Raw genomic sequence first — 16,351 nt, forward strand, 5'->3', positions numbered from 1 at the left:
CACTCGGTACAAATATCTAAAGGTGGATAGAAATCCCTAAATTGGTAATCCTGACAAAGTACCAGCAACCACTTATGGCTTTTAAGATGTCAACACTGCCACTGCCGCCGCACAAACTTGTGGCGTGGCGCGCCGCAGGGGCACGATAAGAGTGGCCAAAGACTAAAGACAGAATATATATGTAGCCTACATGGAATTGTCTTCGTCGTTCATTCTCATACGCGACTTCGGAGCGTACTCCTAAGTAAAAATTAAAGTGTCTATAAAATTACTGATTGTAAACGTTTTCTGTTTTGAAACATTTTCATATATTAGGTGGCTAGGGTTTTGTTTGTTAAAAACTCCTAACACTTCGTAAAAATCTGCTAAACCCGTCTCAGAGCCCTTACTACCAAAAATATCCCCGCCGCAGCAAATCTTAAATCCCTTAAAATTGTCAGATTTATTTCCTATTTTAATAACATTAATTTTAATGAGTTCTTATTTTGCTGCTACAGGGAAGGTATTGAGGCGTGTTTTTTTAAATTGAAATGTTGATAGCTTAGTATGAAACAAAAGATTTCCGAAAAAAAATTATATATAGGCCTACCTATATGAATTTGAACGGAGGGTGTTTTTGGCCTCTTGGGACCTCAAAACGAAAAAGTAAATCGGTCCCGGGTCTAGGTCTTACCATGAGACCTACGGTAATTTATTCCCTATATGGGAATAAAAACGTATCACAACAATCATAGGTTTAAAAAAATCTCACTGTATAATATTCGTATTCATACTCCCCTATTTTTGCATAATTGATGTACTTAAAACTCACAATCTTAAAATCTTTTTTTCAATTTATTTGGAATTTTCACCAAGATCCCCTTGAGATGCTGGACCCTATGTGGCTGCTTTTGCACATGCCTAAGGACACCAGATAACCAGCCTAAGGTGCAGCAGATTCACCAGTTGTAAGCTCAAAAGTCAAAAAATATTGTAATCAGCTTATACTCTACTCTACTCATCTAATCATTTTACTCTCTCGCTGATTTATGATGTACCTATTGCAATCAGCAAAACATGTGTACCTATTAGTATATAGATATACTGTATGTGATAACCACTTCAATATTCAGTACTAACATTCAGTTAATCGACAGTAGAATTTTTATTTTATGCTACACTACTAGTAGGTACAATAGGACTTGAGCACAGCAATGGTACATCCCTTGTAGCAACATTCTTCACTCACTCCTCGCCGCAGTCTTCTCGAACCCAATGAGTAATCTGCAATTCACAATTGATTACTAATTTCTGTGAATCAACGCAAATAACCTTAATCTTTATGATTTTGTTAATGCAAGTTGAGCATGATAAAATGCACTACAGTAAGGGCACACAGTATACACTACAGTAAGGGAAATACACCCCCGCCGCAGCAAACCTGCAGACTAAGGGAATTTCAATTAGCCTGATTGGATTTACACTAAAATTCCTCCTTTAAAATATCACATTTATTCCCTAGAGTTTTGCTGCAACAGGGAGGGTAAAAAAGTGTTTTTTTTTGTTTGTACATTGTTAATAGTTTACTATGAATGTATTTTCCAAATTCGATCAAAATATGTTTATAAAAGAAGCAAACTAAACAGTTTACTTATTATCCATAAGAATAACATGGGAATTTTAAATTTACAATATTTTTTTTAATTTTCTCTGTAACCATTAGGCATACAACAACGCTTCAATATACTAAATTATTTGTTTTTTAAGCTCTACAAAATGGTTTGGAGAGAAATCATGAAATTTTGTGTTTTTAGGTTCAAAAATGGGAAAAATCTATTTTTACTCCATAAACCCCCGCCCCATAAACCCCCGTTCCCATAGTCCGATTATGCTGGTTCAAATAAACGCAGGTTTACACGTTTGTACCAAATTTAATCAAAATCGGATCATTTTTGCTCGAGTTATCGTGCTAACAGACATATATACTGTATACATGAATTTGAACGGATTGTGTTTTTGGCCTCTAGGGACCTCAAAACGAAAAAAATAAATCGGTCCCGGGTTCAGGTCTTTATTTCCTATATGGGAAATTCGCTAATACCAGCAGTAGCAAATACCAAGACAGTAGAGATATCATTTATGGAAAGATGAGCTATTGGGAAAATTAAGCTTGGGACCATTATGTAAGTTCATTTTCTGACCCCTGATGACGTCCTGAAGGTTGTAAATATACTCAACAATCTTAAAGTAGGTTATAAAATGGATATGCAATGTGTACATCCCTAAATAACTCAAAATGACAAAAACTTTGACATCCTTGTCAGATTTTTGTCTCTTAGTTTTTTGAGATATTGAATTAAACGTACAGAAGAAGGTTTAACATGAGGTAAACACTTTTGTTGTGGCACAGAATGGTATAATCCGGAACGTTATACATTTTCCAGTGCAAGCTCAAGTTTCACGAATGAGGCAGAGCCAAGGATCTCTAAATCTCATGTGTGAAGCCGAGCCGAGAACGTGAGATTGAGTTTCATGTATGAGACGAAGTTGAAGACATGAATAATTGGATCAAGTGCCGGTAAACAACTTTCTGTACAAGCTATGAATGATACTTTTAATCACCACGCAAATGCCTATTTTATGTTTACATTTAGGGACATACATTTGTTTACATTATTAAACAGTAACAACAGCTGAATTTAATTATAAAAATAATTAATAAAGAGCATGCTCACTAGTTTACATAGTGGACAAATGGAAAACAAAACGAATTGAGAACAAGGTAAAGAAAATTAAGAGAAAGGGGAAATCAGCTGATAGATTTTAACTTGCTCAAAATTAGAGCTTGGGGAACAATTATTTTCTTTGATATCAGCTGCAATCGAAAATAGCCTAACTACTTTATGTACACAGTGATTAAAAAGTATATTTCATCAGTAGGGCCTAAAGTGACACTTTTAGATCTGAGCTCAAGTTTTACGATCGAGGCGAAGCTGAGGTCGAAAAATGAATTAGGGTAGAAAATAAATTTTTCGTCATACTGCACTAAAAACAGACGTTTTTAATGCATGCGTTTCGGGTCTAATTTAGAATTTTTACTCTCTAGGGAGTAAAAATCGTTTTTAGTGTCTATGAATTTTTACTGTTACTTTTAGCAGTTGTAAACAGTTGTAAATTTCGATTGTGGCAATCGTACAGATATAAATTATTTATCGATTGACTTATTAGGTAAGGTTCTAGCCCATTGTTGTCGATTGCTCGACATGTCGATGGTATAATGTACTGTAACACAATCGTAATAGACGAAATGATTGAATCACTTACTAAACAGCTGCTTATTTACATTAATTGAAAAAAAGCTGGAAGTCGTTATAAGAGGTTATCTTTACATTTAAATTATTTCTTTCTCTAGCTTTTTTTGCTAATTAATGATGCAATATGACGAAAAATATAGTTCACCACACGGGCAAAAAGTGACATTTTAACCCTCGCTTATTTTTCGACCTCGGCTTCGCCTCGATCGTAAAACTCACATTAGGCCCTAGTGATGAAATATACTATTTTGCACGTGTGATTAACTATATTTTTCATCATATTGCACAATATTTGAACAAACTGTGTTTAAAAACTGAAATGGTTTTCAGTTAAAGATAACCTCTCAAAACTACTTCTAGCTTGATTTCAATTTAATTTGCTAATGCAATGGAAACAAACAGCTGTTTTAGTAAACAGAAGTGATTCATCCGTTTCGTTTTTTGCAATAATTGTCTTAGTGTACATTATACTACCGATATGTCAAACTCTTTACAATTACGGCAACAATTAACTACAATCGATTAAACAGTCAATACGTACTTTCGATACATGCAATTGTTTACAATAGAAATTGACAACTGAGCTGACAACATCTGATTTTTACTCCCTAAGGGTTAATAACGATTTTTACTCCCTAGAGAGTAAAAATGACACTTTAGACACGCAACCCATGCATTAAAAACTGCTGTGTTTTTGCTGCAATATGAGGAGATAGTTAGTTGCACATTACATTTTTCCTACAGTTACCATAAAACAAATAAATTGGTAAAGAAACGTGCCTTCCCGTTGCAAATCTGGAGTGAGACAAAGTAATTAGAGTGAGACAATGTTAACATTGTCTCATTGATGAGCGAATTGGCCACTTTCGTGCCTTCACGTTACAAATCTGGAGTGAGACAAAGTAATTAGAGTGAGACAATGTTAACATTGTCTCACTGATGAGCGAATTGGCCCGTGAGAGAACATGTACATTGTTAGGTAACTGTAGGAAAAGGTTCTTTTGTTCTCTTCCTTCAGTCCCCCATTTAATTTTCTATATATAATTTGCTATCTGGACATCTGTGTGGTGCGTAATGAGCGAGAGCTCATTGTATTTCGATTCAGATATTAAATTATATATTTTTCCTACAGTTACCTAACAATGTACATCACTGATGTTTCTCACTGATTTGAGAAAGCAAAGTGGCCAATTCGCTTATCAGTGACAATGTTAATATTGTCTCGCTCTAATTACTTTGTCTCACTCCAGATTTGCAACGTGAAGGCACGTTTCTTTACCAATTTATTTATTTTATGGAAACTGTAGGAAAAATTCAGTTATGAGCCAGCGCTCGGAGTGTACGGTTGCCCTGCCGGTCGGTCAGATGCCACTGATAAGGTATTGATAAGCTATTCCTGCTCATTTAATGTTTATGTTTTTGGCTTCCCAAATTCAACTCTTTTAAGTATTATCTTGTTAAATAAATTCAGTTCTCAGTGCGTCCTTCATTTAAGTGTTTTATATAGTTTTTGTTCGGTGTTGCTAAATAAAATGTCTGAAAACACTAATGTCTGTACATTTTTGAATGTCTGAGTAAGAGCTGCCAAAAAAACATCACAAATCGGCATCCTAAAGTGCAGTGCAAGGATTGTTTATTACATTTTCATGGATCTTGTGTAAATATATCAAAAGAAGATGCAGAATTCATGCAAAAAGAAAAGCAAATATGGAGATGTGATGGTTGTAGTAAGGAGCGAAGAAAAAGTATGCAGGTCGAATCAAAACTTGAAGAAAATAAGCCAGACATCCAAGATGTTATCAACCTACTCAAGGAACTAAGACAAGAAAATAAAGACCAAATAAAGAACCTGGAAACCGAAAATTGCCAAAAAAATTGCCATGAAACCATTGAGGACCTAAGGAAATCAGTTCAAAAACAGACTGAGTCTTTAAATAAATTTGAAAAAATGTTTGACTCTTTGTTTGAAGAAAATAAAAAAAACTACACCTACGCATAAAGGAACTTGAGCGGCGTGAAGATGAGTCAAACCAGTATTCTCGTATAAATTGTATCGAGATAAATGGAATACCTGAGATTGAGAAAGAAGATGTTTGAGAAGTGGTAAAAAGTGTTGGAAGAACCCGGAGTCCGGAGTGTTCCGGTTCAGACGTAGCATTACCGGAAGAGTCAGTGGATGCGTGTCACAGACTTGGACCTAAGCACAGAAGTGGAATCCAGCCCCGAGGTATAATAGTTAAGTTCACCAGAAGAATCAAAAAGGAAGAGTTCCTTAAGCAGAGAAGAGTTAAGCGCAATCTCAATACACATGACGTTGGCAATGTTGATCATCCTGCTGAAATTGTCTACATTAATGAAAGTTTGACCAAAGCAAGACGTGAAGTTTACAAGGAAGTCCGAACTCTAAAGAAAACTTATAAATACAGCTACGTATGGGTGAGAGGTGGAACGATCCTCGTACGACCAACGGAAGGCGCTAGAATAATTAATTGCAGTCATAGGCGCCTTAAAATAAGAAAATAAATAGCAAAACCTAGAAATAATTAGAACACAGATGAAACCATTGTTGTTTGATAGTGAAAAGTATTGTGAATAACATATCAAAAGTCTCCAAAAATATCTTTGGTGGAACACCACTATTTTTCCAAAATGGCGGCCAAATCCAGTAGTTTTTTTGCTTTTTATTGAAATTCTGACTTTCCAGTCAATATTGGTGAAAAGTCGTCAATACATTTAATGTTCCTCCTGAAATTACCTTTAAAATGACACCAAATACATGTACCTACAACAAAAAATAAACCCCGTAGAAATAATAAAATATTTCAAATAAAAATATTTGTTATAAATTAATGTAACAGTCCAAGCAAACTAAAAATAACCTACACAGGGATCGGATTAAAATTTGCAAGTAAACATTTTATGGTTTTATTTTTATTGTTGTGGTGTGCTAAGTTACATACCAAAAGTTGCAAAAAATCAGTCCACGTAAAACCTCTAAATTAAGGAAAAAAATGGCGGCTTTTCCCAATATTGGACAAATTTTGCAAAAAAAAATATATCACATGTTTTTTTTTGCACATTTTTCGAGATATTGACTTGGAACCACGACCGATATTTTTTGGATGGTCCGTACTTAATTTCAATAGGGGACGCTTTTTGGGCCACCATCTTGGATCAGCCATATTGGATCTGCCATATTGGATATAAATATTTTTTAATGTAATTATAGTGTTGTGACACATCATTATGAACTAGATTTCCACGCTGATTTCAATGCTGAAATCAGTTTTTAAATAGCGTTTTACGATTTTAAGATATATAAAAGCGAAAACTCTCCAACAAACATTTTTTATGGATGTTTCGTACTTTGACAATTTAAAAACACATTGAAAACTACCACAGCCTAAGGTTGTACCATCAGGTTTAAGTATGGCGTGGAAATAGTTCACCAGCAGATGCAACAGATTGGGAGTGGTGTTTGACTGATGGTACTATATGATACGACATGATACGATATGACTAACTTACTTATAAATAACTGTAACTGTGTAACTTGGAAATTATATTTAGATAAATATAGGATATGGCCTTTACAAAATTTCAACAAAACGTTTTATGGTTTTATTTTGTAGTGTTGTGCAGAGTGAAAACGGGAAAAACTCGTCATAGCTATTCGTTCAAGTATTGACTTTTATTTTAGCTATGGATTCCTTATTGGGAGTTATTTAGAATTGGGGATAAATGTCTTTAACTAAAGACAAATTTCAAAATAACAATAATTCATTCAATAGTTCATTGAAAGTAGGCCTACATATGATTCGTTTAAAATTTTTCATGTGTCATTTAATAATTAATAAAATTAAAGCCAAACATTTACTGAGTACTTTGATACCAGAACGAACTTGTTAACATATTAACAACCCAAGATATAAATCTTTTAACAAAAACTGATAAAAAAAGTTTAGTTTAATTTTGTGTTGGGGTTTGTACCTCGTCTATAACTAGTCTGTTTTAACTATAAATAAAACAAAATGAAAGCTAACTAAAATGAAAGCTCTTTTATCACTGAATATTTTAAGGCTAGAACGAACTGCAAGCATTAATAATACCTGGAGAATAATAATCCAAACACATATTCAAAGTACGATACGTCCATAAGTGATGTATAGAGGAGAGTTTTCGTTTTAATATATCTTAAGCAACGAAAAACTTATTTGAAAACGGATTTCAGCATTGAAATCAGCGTGGAAATCTAGTTCATAATGATGTGTCACAACACTATAATTACATTAAAAAATATTTATATCCAATATGGCAGATCCAATATGGCTGGTCCAAGATGGCGGCCCAAAAGCGTCCCCTATTGAAATTAAGTACGGACCATCCAATAAATATCGGTCGTGGTTCCAAGTCAATATCTCGAAAAATGTGCGAAAAAACATGTGGTATCTTTTGTTGCAAAATTTGTCCAATATTGGGAAAAGACGCCATTCTTTTCCTTAATTTAGGGGTTTCACGTGGACTGATTTTTTGCAACTTTTGGTATGTCACTTTGCACACCACAACAATAAAAATAAAACCATAAAATGTTTACTTGCAAATTTTTATACGATCCCCGTGTCTGTTTTTTTAGTTTGCTAGGACTATTACATTAATTCATAACAAATATTTTTATTTGAAATATTTTATTATTTCTACGGGGTTTATTTTCTGTTGTAGGTACATGTATTTGGTATCATTTTAAAGGTAATTTCAGGAGGAACATTAAATGTATTGACGACTTTTCACCAATATTGACTGGAAAGTCAGAATTTCAATAAAAAGCAAAAAACTACTGGATTTGGCCGCCATTTTGGAAAAATGGTGGTGTTCCACCAAAGATATTTTTGGAGACTTTTGATATGTTATTCACAATACTTTTCACTATCGAACAACAATGGTTTCATCTGTGTTCTAATTATTTCTAGGTCAAACCATATATTCCGGGGCCTATCACTACAATGGAGGACTTGGAGAAGCTACCAAGACATGCCCCTGAACCTGCACCTGCGCCAGCGTCGCCGAATTCATCTGATTCTCAGGATGCGGCTTCCTCCGAACAGTAAACAGTATTATTTTCTTGGTGTTACTTTTTGTCTTTTGTGTTTTTGGTCTTTTATTCAGAAATGGAAGTGCAATTGTACATTGAGGTTTAATTATTCAAATGAATAGTATTAGTTTTAATAATCTTTGTTCAAATGATATCGTAGTGTTACAGCAAAACATTCGTAGCTTAAGGAAAAATTTTGATTCTTTTGTCTCGGAATTACATTCCATTGATCAAATGCCAGATATTATAATTTTAACAGAGATTTGGATTGATACAAGCGAGGTAAATTTCTACAGCCTACCTAATTATTCAATGTTTGTAAAATGTAACTCTAATCAAAGATCAGGTGGAGTAGTTGTATTTGTGACTGATAAGATAAAAGCTATCCAGTTGGACAGCACAAATATGATAACAGCTGATTGTGTGCATTTAAAAATATCCTCAATCGCCAATAATTCCTTTGAAATATTGGCGATTTATAGATTACATGAATTCGCCGCGGACAAATTCGTTGATGAATTAGATACAATACTAGCATTAATTAAAACCGCTAACTTAATGATAAATGGAGATATTAATATTAACATTATTGATAAATCAATTTTATGTGATAAATACCTAATTAGAATGGCCAGTCATGGTCTAAAGTCACTAATCAATGAGCCCACCAGGGTTACAAAGCTAACAAAAACATGTATTGACCATGTCTTTTTACGAAGTAAACTTAGCAGAAATTTCATTTGTGAAGCCCAAGTAATCAAAACATGTATAACCGATCATTGGTCAACTGTAGCTTGTATGAGGTACAATAAACCGGTTCAAGTTAAGGAAAATAGTAAAACCAAACAATTTTCAAAACTGGACATTGCACATTTGAAAACAGTTGTAAACAAAACAGATTGGAGTTCGGTCTTTTCAACAAATTCAGCTTCGACTTCCTTTGATTATTTTTCACATAAACTACAACATTGCATTAATGAGTCCTATATACCCCCGCCGCAGCAAACCTGCAGACTAAGCGAATTTCCATTTGACTGATTTGATTTACACTGAAATGTCTACTTAAAAATATAACCTTTAATCACGATTTAAATAGAATTAGTTTAACAAGTACTTAGGTTTGCTGCATCAGGGAGGTAAAACTGTTTTTTTTTTATGTTAATAGTTAGTAAGAAATAAAAACATTTTCCAAATCAAAATATGTTCATAAACAAGCAAACTACAACAGTTTACTTATTCTCCATAAGAATAACATGGGAATTTTAAATTTACAATTTTTTGGAATTTTCTCCGTAACCATTAGGCGCATAATAACACTTCAATATACTAAATTATTTGTTTTTTTAAGCTCTACAAAATGGTTCGGAAAGAAATTGCTAAATTTTATGTTTTTTGGGTCTAAAATGCGAAAAACCTATTTTTACCCCATAAAACCCCCCGTAAACCCCCGTTCCCATGGTCCGATCATGCTGGATCGCGAACTCGTTCGAATAAACGTAGGTTTACACGTTTGTACCAAATTTCATCAAAATCGGATCATTTTTGCTCGAGTTATCGTGCTAACGGACACACATATATATATATATAAATATATAAATATATAAATATATAAATATATAAATATATATATATATAAATATATAAATATATAAATATATAAATATATAAATATATAAATATATAAATATATAAATATATAAATATATAAATATATAAATATATAAATATATAAATATATAAATATATATATATATGAATTTGAACGGATGGTGTTTTTGCCCTCTAGGGACCTCGAAACGAAAAAAAAAAATCGGTCCCGCGTCCGGGTCTTACCATGAGTACTACGGTAATAGCTTATTCTATATGGGAAATTCGCTAAAAATTATAAACATAAAATCAAACTTTAAAAACCCTTGGATGAATGCAACTATAAAACATAATATTAAAATTAAAAACAAATTTTATAGAGATTTCTTGAAAAAACCAAATGACCCAACATTAGAACAGAGATACAAACATTTTAAGAATTTAGTTATAAACCAAATAAGATATGCGAAAAATAAGTACTTTTCACCCCAGTTAGAAAATAACATGAAAAATAGTAAAAACCAATGGAATTTGATAAAAGAGTTAACAGGTGCAAAGCATAAAGGTAGTACCCCAATTGTACTAAAAAATTTAATGAAATCGGGCAATTGATTGACAACCCCGTTGAGGTTACGAATACCTTAAATAACTTTTTTTGCTCAGTGGCTGATGACTTGAGGAACGAAATCTTGTTCGATAAGGCAAACATCAATCGTGCATTTGACCCTTACAGGAATACCTTTGAAAGGACCTCAACTAAAGATTCAATTTTTCTTTATCCAACGTGCGAGGAGGAAATAATGAAAATTATAAATTCATTAAATGATAACAAAGCACCAGGTTATGACAATTTAACTCTTAATATAATAAAAACTATAGCTAATTCCATTGTACATGTTTTAGCCTACATTTTTAATTTAAGCTTAGCAGCTGGGGAATTTCCAGTTAAATTGAAAAAAACAGTCGTTACACCTTTATATAAAAAGAATGATAGATATAATCCAAGTAATTATCGACCAATAGCCCTCTTAGCAATTTTCTCAAAAATACTCGAAAAAATAGTAAAAGTTAGGTTGGTAAATTTTTTAACTAAGCATCAATTCTTTAGCAAAAAGCAATTTGGATTCCAAAGCAAATTAAACACTTGTTCTGCTCTTATTGAGTATATGTCGGATATTTACACAAATGTTAATAATGGTAAAGTCTGTGGAGGTATTTTCGTAGACCTGATGAAGGCATTCGATATGGTAGACCATGGAATTCTGTTGGAAAGGATGTATCATGCTGGAATAAGGGGAGTTGCTCTAAAATGGTTCCGTTCCTACCTGTCAGGACGAAGCCAAACCACAAGGGCAAATAATTGTGTTAGTGAGGAAGGTCGGGTAAAACTTGGCATACCACAAGGCTCAGTTTTGTCCGGTCCCTTGTTTCTGATTTTTATCAATGACCTTTGTAACGGCAACTTTAAAGGTAATTTAGTTGCTTTCGCTGACGATACAGCTCTGTCATACGAAGCAAACTCATTATGTGAGTTAAAACTAAAATGCAACATGACGTGAATGCTCTGAGATGGTGGTTTACATCAAATTTAATGGTCATGAGGCCAAAAACCAAATATATCATATTCAACCTAACAAAACATACACACTTTGCAAAATCCCTGAAATATCACAACGTAACATGCCCTACAAGTTTTAACATTTGTAACTGTCAAGACCTTGAGCAAGTAGGAAGCATAAAGTATTTAGGCTTATACGTGGACAGCCAACTTAATTGGAAAGAACATATTTCATACTTAAAACTAAAATTAGTAAAATACATCCGTATATTCTACATGCTCAGAAGCGTATGTTATATACAGCTTCTTAGATCAATTTATTTCGCATTCATAAATTCAAAAATTGAATATGGCATAGAAATCTGGGGTGGGACATATTTTACCACATTAAAACCAATAATCACACTACAAAAAGCCTTCGTCAGAATAATACTAAACGAAACAAAAACCAAACCTTCTCTACCTCTTTTCCAAAGTTTAAACATTTTGCCCTTTAGAAACTTATACGTTTTTAAGGTTTTAAGAGTTTTTGTTAATAGATGTGATACAAACAGAATGAACCAGGGCAATATCACATTAAGGAACGTGGGTAAAATGTATGTTCCGCGACCCAATTTATCCCATTTCAATAAATATTTTTTGTACTTAGCACCAACGTTTTATAATCTACTTCCAAACTATATTAAAGAGTGTAAAAACAAGAACCAATTCAATAAAATTATACGTAACTACTTACTTAACCATAATGACATTAATCAATTTTTTACTACTCTAATATAAAGACATAGTGTTTTCCTTTGATAGTTATAGTCTTAGTTATAGTTTGTTAAACAATGCCTAATACTTTAATAAGACGTAAGAATTAAGGAAGTTAATATTGTTTCATGTGAAGAAGCTACGTTTATGTTATTTTTAAATATTGTGTAGTATAACTGTGGTACTGATCCGGCCAGGCACTCTCTACCCTACTACTGAGTTTGTGTAAGATTCAAATATAGATCCCGCACAGGTTTATAACCTCAGGGCTTTATTGCTCTATGATTCTCTTTATTATTATATCCCATGTTTTAAACAGTTTAGGTTTAAAAAATTTTGTGTAAGTTCATAGGCATATTTGTATAAATACTATAACCAGAATTGTGTTCAATACTATTGTGATTGTTTACAATAACTGTATATTATGTACATTGAGCAATAAAGAATTTTTCTATTCTAAAAAAAAAATCTATTCTATAATGTGCAACTCGAGTGCAAAGTGCAATCGCCTCACTCGAGAAACCATTCCTCGTGAGTAAGGATTTCTCCCGAGTAAGGCAATTGCTCACTTTGCTCACTAGTTGCACAAAAAATTATTTTTATATTTCTCTTGCAAAGTTCAAACAATTGATTAGGGAAAATATCCTACAGTATTCCATGTATTACATGGATAACAGATCTTTTATAAATCCAATTTAATCTGATAGTCTTGATATTTTATTCATGAATAGTACAATGCTATTTACGGTTGAGCCTTAATTGGATGTAATTTAACATATCTATGCATTTAAATGATAAATGAATGTGCATGAGGATGCGTTGTTGGTATATAGCTTTGTTACTGTCTAAGATCAGCTATACTTTAGCGATAACAAGTTTATTTAAAGCCAAAATAATCTCATTGACAGCTAGGTAGGTACAGTTTATTCAATAATATCGAGTTACCGTACAGTTTAAATAATAATATTAATATCGAGCTAAAAAACACTCTAGCAATAATAATACAAGTTATTATAACATAATTCTAGCTACTTGTGTTGAGTCACCTGAGACACTGAAGGCTCTAAAGTAGCGTTGGTAGACTCCCTTGCACACCTGATGTAAGGCAGAGACGGGGTAACGTCCACACCAGTGATGTGGGAAGATTATTATAACATAACTCTATAGCTACCTAGCTACATATGTTGAATCACCTGAGACACTGAAGGCTCTAAAGTAGCGTTGGTAGACTCCCTCGCACACCTCTTGTAAGGCAGAGACGGGGTAACGTCCACACCAGTGACGTGGGAAGATGATTATAACATAACTCTAGCTACCTAGTTACTTGTATTTATTCACCTGAGACACTGAAGGCTCTAAAGTAGCGTTGGTAGACTCCCTTGCACGCCTGATGTAAGGCAGAGACGAGGTAACGTCCACACCAGTGACGTGGGAAGTCCTGTACTAGATCTGAGCTACTGTTGCTGTTGTGTGTACACAGTACAGCTAGTATTGCGGCTGTCAGTATCACCATCCCTGTAAACACACTGTCTTGTAGCCCCAACTTGGATAATTTGAAATATCTTTATCAGTTAGATTATCTTGATGTTATGTATTTTTGTAATGACTATTCCCTACATTTTTGACTAGTCTTAAACGTTGTACGACTTGTAAAGTGTAGAGTTTATGACAAACTCTTTAGTTGAGGTACTTCTCTCAACTATAAATAAATGTTTTCTTCCCTGAGAGAGCTATCCTGTTTTTGTTTTCTGGACCGGTAGACGCTACGGTGAAGCCCTGTGTCACGACTTATCACTTAGCTCAAAGCCATTGGCGATTTGTGGTATTTGAACTCCGATATATATAGGACAGAAATCTTTCAATCTAATTTCCAGAACAAACGCCCCCCCTTAAAGTAAATTATTGTGTATTTGTAGTTACTTTATATGACTGTAAGGCCAAAGCTGATCTAGATATTTGTTTAAAACAAAAAAATAACCATCAAAGCCTAGGTTCAAATCCCACCATTGACAAAATACGGTTCGGTTTTTTATAACGTCATGTGGTTCAAATTACTCCTCGATTTGTAAGCACACCTATCAAGAAAAAACGAATGTCCTCGTTGACAAGGAGCACTGACTCAATATTGAACATCCTTTTCCAACTCAATTATCACGAATTTTAGTTTAATTCTCGTATTTTAATATTCAACAGTATTCCAATTAATATTTTACTAGGGATCCCACCCGTTATCCAGGCATTTTAATAATGCAAAATTGGCATAAGGGTAGTTTGTAGTTTTCTAAATCGGGATATATTTGGGATTAAGTTTGGTAAAAAACTAGGATTATCTACTCACCCATTTTAAAGTCTTTTATAACTTTTTTCAAATTCCCACGTAAAAAATGTATAGCTTTTTTCAAGCAAGTACACTTAACGAGTGTAACAACTAATTATTTTGGTTACAGTTGCGCCTCCCACTTCCCTCCAATGTCTATTTGATAATCTATATCGTTATCATGATTTTTAAGTGTTAGCAATCTGTAGGATCTCTGCCCAAGGACAAATTTATGCATTTCTGTTAAGTCCCAAATTAATGTTAAGTCCCGAACTGCACCTTACCAGAAGTTAAAGATTTGAACATACACCGGATTACGACTAGATTACAACCGAACTAGTAGCTTGCGTTGGCTTACTGCACGTGTACAGTGGACATGACTGTGATAGATATGTACTAACAGCTGAGATCAGGTAAATGTTAACGCTGACAACACTGTTGGCAGGTCACTTATGCAACTTACGCAGTAAAACGTTGATATTGACTCGATTATATTAATGCCACTGATCACTGCTATAATGCCGAGTCGGCCTTCACAATAGATTGTCAAATAAAGTTGAACAAAAGATAAATAAATCCTATTTATATCGACATTTTAAAAACGTACGATAATGATACTTGTACTTTTAGTGAATTTCCCATATAGGGAATATTAGCTATTACAGTAGGTCTCATGGTAAGACATAGTCCCGGTACCGATTATATTTTTCGTTTTGAGGTCCCCAGAGGCCAAAAACACAATCCGTTCAAATTCATAAAGGGACTACAGTATATGTCCGTTGGTGCGATAACTCGAGCAAAAATGATCAAGTTTTGATGAAAATTGGTACAAACGTGTAAACCTACGTTTGTTCGAGCGAGTTCGCGAACCAGCAGAATTGGACTATGGGAAGGGTGGTTTATGGGGTAAAAATTGATTTTTCCCATTTCGACCCTAAAAACACAAAATTTCTCTTCAAACCATTTTCTAGAGCTTAGAAAAAGAAATAATTTTGAATATTGAAGCGTTGTTGTATGCCTAACGGTTACGGAGAAAATTAAAACAAAATTTAAATTAAAAATTCTCACTTTATTCTTGTGGAGAATAAATAAACTGTTGTAGTTTGCTTGTTTATGGATAGCTATATTGTAATCAAATTTGGCAATTTTGTTTATTTCATAATAAGCAATCTATCAACCTAAACTCACAAACCTAAGTACTCACAAAAATTGATGTTATTTATATAGGAAATAAATCCGACATTTTTTAGAGAATATTTTAGTAGAAATCAAGCTCGGTAAATGGAAATTATCTTAGTCTGCAGGTTTTCTGTGGCAGGGGTATTATGAGTAAAAGTTAGCATTTATAATGTCACAACTTAAACCCAAAGAGTAGACATGGTATGTGACTTGTTTTGTGCCAAATTCAACATATGGCAAAAGACAATTTGGTATTTGATCCAAATCCAAATTTGATCCAATTTGGTATTTCGTTATGTAGTCCAAATTACTTCTCGATTTGTAAGCACAACTATCAAGTAAAAATAAGAATGTCCTCGTTGACAAGGGAACTGACTCAATTTTGAAAATCCCTTTCCACAAAAGTAGATTCAATCATCAATGCTCGTATCCTAACCATCCAATCCCTTGGTATATTCCTGTATAAAATGTTATTTGTTGACAGTTAAAATTCCTCTCAATAACTGAGTCAACATTAGATACAACGCTAGATATAGACATTGACGTGGACTAGATAAACACTGAAACGTGTT

The 16,351-nt window shown here is 33.5% G+C and overlaps 1 protein-coding gene across 1 annotated transcript; it reads right to left on the minus strand.

Moving 5' to 3' along the window:
- Positions 1-1,162: 1,162 nt before the first annotated feature.
- LOC128984241 (bombyxin B-7-like) lies at positions 1,163-14,948 on the minus strand. Its single transcript, XM_054403542.1, has 3 exons — positions 14,622-14,948; positions 13,622-13,798; positions 1,163-1,263 (listed from the first exon to the last, which is right to left on the minus strand). The coding sequence occupies exons 1-3, from the start codon at positions 14,623-14,625 to the stop codon at positions 1,163-1,165; spliced, it is 282 nt and encodes a 93-aa protein (XP_054259517.1). The 5' UTR covers positions 14,626-14,948.
- Between the last annotated feature and the right edge of the window lie 1,403 nt (positions 14,949-16,351).

The sequence above is a fragment of the Macrosteles quadrilineatus genome, unplaced genomic scaffold (genome assembly GCF_028750875.1).
Source record: "Macrosteles quadrilineatus isolate MER2022 unplaced genomic scaffold, UCM_ALF_1.0 Scaffold_2__2_contigs__length_208266976, whole genome shotgun sequence".
In the NCBI taxonomy this organism is placed as follows: domain Eukaryota; kingdom Metazoa; phylum Arthropoda; class Insecta; order Hemiptera; family Cicadellidae; genus Macrosteles; species Macrosteles quadrilineatus.

Excerpts from the sequence above, each read along its gene's own strand:
- LOC128984241 (XM_054403542.1), bottom strand. Across the intron at positions 1,264-13,621 it reads TAGAGCCTTCAGTGTCTCAG|ATTACTCATTGGGTTCGAGA; the intron begins GTGAATAAATAC and ends TGTGAATTGCAG.